At 46.8% G+C, this 6119-nt stretch overlaps 1 protein-coding gene across 1 annotated transcript in view; it reads right to left on the reverse strand.

Moving 5' to 3' along the window:
• Window positions 1-721, reverse strand: part of KCNIP1 (potassium voltage-gated channel interacting protein 1) — a 411307-nt gene extending 410586 nt beyond the window's left edge. The window contains exon 1 of the mRNA XM_030504592.1: window positions 417-721. Coding sequence (XP_030360452.1) covers window positions 417-504 — 88 coding nt within the window. The 5' untranslated portion in view covers window positions 505-721. The remainder of the gene's footprint in view (window positions 1-416) is intronic.
• Window positions 722-6119: the final 5398 nt, after the last annotated feature.

A 6119-nucleotide genomic window follows, 5' to 3' on the forward strand; every position in this document is an offset into this window, starting at 1 on the left:
TGCAATAAGCAGCGACCTAGATTTTGAACCAAGGTACACACATGCTTCAAACAAGTAGAAGCGCTCAAGTAGAAAACGACACAGAAGCACCGATTACTGACAGTTACGAAGTCTAAATTTTTGGAGCTGCACATCAGTTGCTTTCAGAAATACATCTTGAACACACTGAAATAGCCCGCTACAGTTGCGAGCTGTGGCAGGTTGACAAACACAGGTTGCAAACTACACAAGTTAGAAACAATTACGTAAGGTTCCAACCTTCACCGCACATAGCAACTTCTTTCAGAGCAGCCAATTCCCAGAACTAAACCAGAACACCTCTGAAGAGACAATAATGAACTCTACTGCAAGCCTCCTTAAAAGCTACAAAGCTACCCTGGTAAAGCCAACAGCACAAAAGAACAATATGAACTTACCTTGGCTGAGAGTGCCTGTGATGAGCTTGAAAATAGTCTGGGCAAATTTGACAATCCCATGCTTGCATCTCTTTGAACAGCCACTCATGGTTCAAACGTGCAGAAAAGCTCTTCTCTCTTACAACAGTCCGGGAATAACAAGAAACGAAAAAGGGGAGTCCTTTGCAAAGTTGAAGTGACAATCAATGGACAAAACTCTGCTCTCACACGCTGAGCCTCTACACTGAGGTTTGCCTCTCTGGAGCTACTACGAAAGGTTGCAGTGGAGAAATGTCGTTAAAGGCGCAGCTCTCCCCTGGAGCCTCCCGGCTGTGACTGCACACACACGCCGCGATGCCCTGATGGAAGTTGCTAAGCGCAGGCAGCACCTCAGCCAGGCAGGGGAGGAGGGGTTTGATTCACGCGGCTTTGCGGGCTGCCAGCAGGGCACTGCTAATGCAGCACTTTACCGCTGGAGTCTCGGGGTGGTGACTACTGCAAACAAAAGAACCTGCTGTTCGAAGACCTTTTTCTTGGTGCTCTTTTTCCAACTTGTCAGTTTTACTCTCCTGACACTGTAATCGCACTTTGCATGTAGAAGGCTGCAGAGTGTTCCTTCGCAAAACCTGCTGGAAGCGGGAAAGCAAAGCTGCGCCCAGAAAAAGTCTGTTTTCTTTTAATTTTACCAGTTTAGGCGCTGCTCAGCTGGTGATCTGCTGGACGCTCACGGATGTGCCAGCCGGCCTCCGGGAGGCTGCGGGGCTGGTGCTCACAGCTCTGTGCAGAGCAGGGCTGCTACAGACCTGCACTTTTTGCACATTACCTCACATTATGCTTGTTTGATGCTCACCAGGTTCCCTCTTACTATACTGCTTCTCCCATAGCAACAGCCACAGCTCTGGCTACTCCAGTTCAATCAGTTATTTCTCCATGCCTGGAATACTTTGATTAAAATTACTTGATGTGTCCAGCAGTAAAATGGAGATACCTCAGAGTGTCTGACCCCAGCTGAGGGCTGAGTAGAGTCAAGCCTCGTTAGGCTTTAATCCATGCCCAAATCCTCCCAGGTGGTTTTAAACAACCCCCAATGCAGTATTTGCTTGTCCCGGGGCGGGTTACAAACGGATTACCTCAGGTTTCTGCTCAGCCCCAGCTGCCACTCGTTAGATGACTTGATCAGCCCTAACACCAGCACCTGGATCCAGCCTCACCTCAAAACAGCAACAGCCAAGCCCTGCTCTGCCTTTACAGAGAAACCAGCGCCACAGACAGCTATTCACCTCAGGGAACAACGATAATCCCCTCCACGCGGGGGGCACGGAACTGCTTTACAGTATAAATTACATCCCTCTCAGGCAAAATGCAGGATTTTGCTATGTGGTTCACTCTGCTGTGAGGCAGGCGGCGGTCTGTCCTTCCTGCTGCAAGTGCTATTCCTCCCTCCCCCACAGGGATAGCCCGTGCCGCCACTTACCTCCCCCTCAGGCAGGGACCTGCGGGGCCTGCCCAGAAAGCCTCTGCACCGGGTCAGTTTACCTCAGAAACAGGGACGTAAAAAGCAAAATTCAGACAAAATTACTTCAGTAATAGCCACCGTGAATCTCACGCCTGGGTAACCACTCCTGCGCTGAGCTGTCAGGCACTGGACATCTTGCTGCCCACCGAGTTGCCACCTAGCACTCAATTTCAGGCCTATTCAGATTTAATAGTCTGCATTTTTGGAAAACTTCCAAAACATATAAAAAGAAATGTTCTGTTTGAAGCAGGGACAAGCTCATGAAGATGGTTGACCAGCAGAGATGGCAGGAGGCCTCCAGGGCAGCCTCCAGAGCAGTCCCACGTTCGTCCCCTGCGGCTGCAGCCTCCATCTCGGGGCTCTGCTCCCACACAACCCTTCAGGTAAGTTTTTCTCTAACTTTCTCACAAGTCTGCTCTTTGCTTTACTATTGAAGTCAGCCAGCCAAGCGCTTGGACGCAGCCCTTCGAAACACGGGGCAGTGGGCACTGAGGGCAGAGAGGGGAGCGGGGTCCCAGCTGCCTCCAGATCCTTCCCACCTGCATTGCAGCAAACATTCAAAGTGCTGTGGCTCCTGCCACCATCACCTCCACACAGCCCACAGCCTTTACTACACATAGCATGACTCCTCCCTTTCAAAAGGTATTATACTTTTGGGGATCCTCAGCCCCCACATGAGTTATGTTGGTTTTATGTTAGGAATGGGAAATTGAGGTAGAGATTAAACACATTCCTAAACATTGTTAGAAGTATATTGCTAAATAGAGTGGTCCATGAGGTTCAGGTGTAGAATAATATTTCTACTTCCTACACCACAGATTTCCAACCAGTAACTAAAGACAACAGAGTGATGTGAAGATAGAGGCAGGGGGTTGAAAAAGCCAAGAGCCACTTTTCTCTGGACCATTCACCTTGTCTGACTAAACAAAATGAACGGCAGACTCGTGAAAAACACAGTACTAAGTAACTCCTTCATGGAGCCATCTCCAAGGCTTCCCAGAGATCCAATTCAAAGTTGGAAATGCGAATCATCAGAAGAAAAAAAAAATTGCTATAAGGCAGTAAAATATCAATAGGGAAATGAAGGAATCAGCAGGTTGTTAATTAGTATATCTCTGTATCAAAGGTTTGCTGGATGTTTAATTGCAAGTATATTTATACATCATGATATAATTTGGGTGGGTGTGTGTCTGCGTGGAATGTAGGACAGTGAACAAAACAAATGCTAGGAGCTGTATTAAAGTTATAGAAACAGAGATCTTGTATATTGGCGAGAAGGAAACTGTGTCATACCCCAGATAGCACTTGAAGCCTCCCTGGCACTCTTAGGTTTCACACAGAGAATGAGATGTCCTATCAGACATTCATTTGCCTCTCTTGGCCCATATGTCATGGTTTAAGCCCAACCAGCAACTGAGATCCATACAGCTGCTCACTCAATCGCCTGCCCCGCCCCGAGGGATGGAGTACAGGACTGGAAGGATAAAAGTGAGAAGACTCATGGGTTGAGACAGTTTAATAGGTACAGCAAAAACCATGCACACAAGCAAAGCAAAACAAGGAATTCATTCACCACTTCCCATGATCAGGCAGGTGTTCAGTCACCCAAGGGGGCTGGAGCACCTCCAAAACAAAGACAGGCTGAGAACATTGGGGCTGTTCACGCTGGAGAAGAGAAGCTGTGTGAAGACCTCAGAGCAGCTTCCAGTGTCTGAAGGGGGCTACAAGGATGCTGGAGAGGGACTCTTCATCAGGGACTGTAGTGATAGGACAAGGGGTTTAAACTTAAACAGGGGAAGTTCAGGTTGGATATAAGGAAGAAGTTCTTCCCTCGGAGGGTGGTAAGGCGCTGGCACAGGGTGCCCAGAGAAGCTGTGGCTGCCCCATCCCTGGCAGTGTTCAAAGACATGTTGGACATGGCCTTGGGCGCCATGATCTAGTATGATGTGCCCGTGCCCATGGCAGGCGGTTGGAACCGGATGACCTTAAGGTCCTTTCCAACCCAAACCATTCTATGATTCTGTGATCCCCAGGAAAGCAGGGCCCCATCACACATAACAGTGACTTGGGAAGACAAACACTATCACTCCCAGCTCCACTTTCCTTCTTCCCCCTTACTTTTATCTGCTGAGCACAATGCCATATGGCATGGACTAACCCTTGGATCAGCTGGGATCAGCTGCCCTGGCTGTGTGCCCTCCCAACTCCTTCTGCACCCCCAGCCTCCTCACTGGTGGAGTGAGGAGCAGAAAAGGACTTGGCTCTGTAAGCACTGCTCAGCACTTACAAACACATCCCTGTGTGATCAACACTGCTTTCAGCACAAATCCAAACCAGCCCCATAGTAGTGCTGTGAAAGTTAACTCTATCAGTTAGAGACCAGCAGACCAGCAGACCCATACCAAACAGAAAAATGGATTAAAAAGAACACAAAATATACGTCAATAGGAGTGGAGCATCTTAACCACAGTGTTAACCACAGGGAAGCTGGAATTAACCAGGCTTCCATTAGAAGTTTTAGCAGCCAGAAAGCCCTTGAAATGAAGCTCCTGCCACTGACAATCCTAAAAAAACCACTTGGACGTAGAGATACTGACCATGAAGGGCCTCAAATTACTCACTGCTGTTATGCTTGGGAAAGTACAAAGGCAGCTTATTCTGGTTGCAGGAAAGTGTAGGCAGTCTTCAGTAAATGACTGAGAACATCTGAGGTGTTATGTCCCTGTTTGACTTTTTTATAGTGGCCTCAGACAATAAGGTGAGTATAGACTGACAGTTTTTCTGTGTATTAGTGTATATTAAATGTGTCTGTATCACCAGAAGTCTAAGGAGGTCAGTCAAAAATAGAGAGGGATACAAAAGTAAGGTTAGTCAAAGGGAAGGTTGTGATGTAGGGGAAAGTATTTTTCTCTAAAGGCTTTTGTATAAATAAACTCCGAATTAATACAGAATATGCCCTCCAATTTATTTTACATAGATTTTCAGCATGCTTAATAAGGGACTACAGTAGTTACACAACGTTCAGAAATGTAACTGGTTCATTGACACCCATGCTTAGTTTATTTTTCTGCATGTAACATCCAAGAACTCTATCCAAAATGTTAATTGTCATCCCAAAGAGATATAAAAGTGCATTGTAGGAAATTGTTCTTTCCTGACTTGCCATTCAAGATCGCAGTGTGAGTGGGCAAGAGGTAAAAAATATTCTCTGAATATATAAGATGCATACAAGTTCAATCAGGGGTTCTGCCAGTACAGTTTCCACTGACATCAAAGAGAGCTAAACCTATTTGGATCAGGAGAAAGTTAATCCCTCAACTTGAAACCACTCAGCAATTGCTGAAGAATAATCTCTGGAATAGGTATGAGCAAACAAACTGGGCACTGGGATGCCCTGCTTTCTTTACAGCCCTCTACAACATAAAGGGGATATCCCTGGTTTTCTGTGGGTACATTAGGGTTGGAAAGACCAATTCCAGAGTTAACTGCTGCCAAGGATGTCAGGGTATAGCTTCCATGGTACTCCGTTCATTCCATAGACACTGTCATCATGCTTGTGGAAGCCAGAAAGGCAAAGGGGTGATGGCTGGGGTCCATCCAGGGTACTGTCAGAGAATACACTATACTATACTATTTATATTTTTATATTCTTTTCGTAAGTTTCTACTACTTGGCATCATGGGAGACAACTGTCAACTAGTTGGGTATTTGCTCTGGTCCATTTTCACATGTGGCTGCAGGAAGATTTTTGCACAGAAGCCAAAAGGACAATCCAAGTCACTCCTTTTCCCTGCAGTTTGGGGAAGAATGTCATTGCAGAAACTACCTCCTTTCACACATCTTCCCATAACTTGAAGAATTTTTTCCCATGTTGGTATGATGCACTGTTACATTAATCCAGTAAGAAACAGCAGGATCCTCCCTCCTGCGCTGGAAATTGTTTTCAGTCTCCACATACTCATCTTGAGCCTGGTGGTCCTGGCTGCCCTGATTGCTAAAGCTGGAGGCTTGGCTGGAGCATGCCACAGGTTCCTGCCCAGCCTGTGCACCCAGCTCTCCTTCCCAGAGAAGGGAAGTACAGGAACAGATGATACGCACCGAGTCTCACCCATACATGGAAGTGTAGAGGTGCCACATGTCCTCATAGGTCCAGAAATGTTGTCACAGGCATACTGTATCATCTTCATTTCATTCCCAAAGGCACAGCT

The sequence above is a fragment of the Strigops habroptila genome, chromosome 12, assembly GCF_004027225.2.
Source record: "Strigops habroptila isolate Jane chromosome 12, bStrHab1.2.pri, whole genome shotgun sequence".
NCBI classification, from domain to species: domain Eukaryota; kingdom Metazoa; phylum Chordata; class Aves; order Psittaciformes; family Psittacidae; genus Strigops; species Strigops habroptila.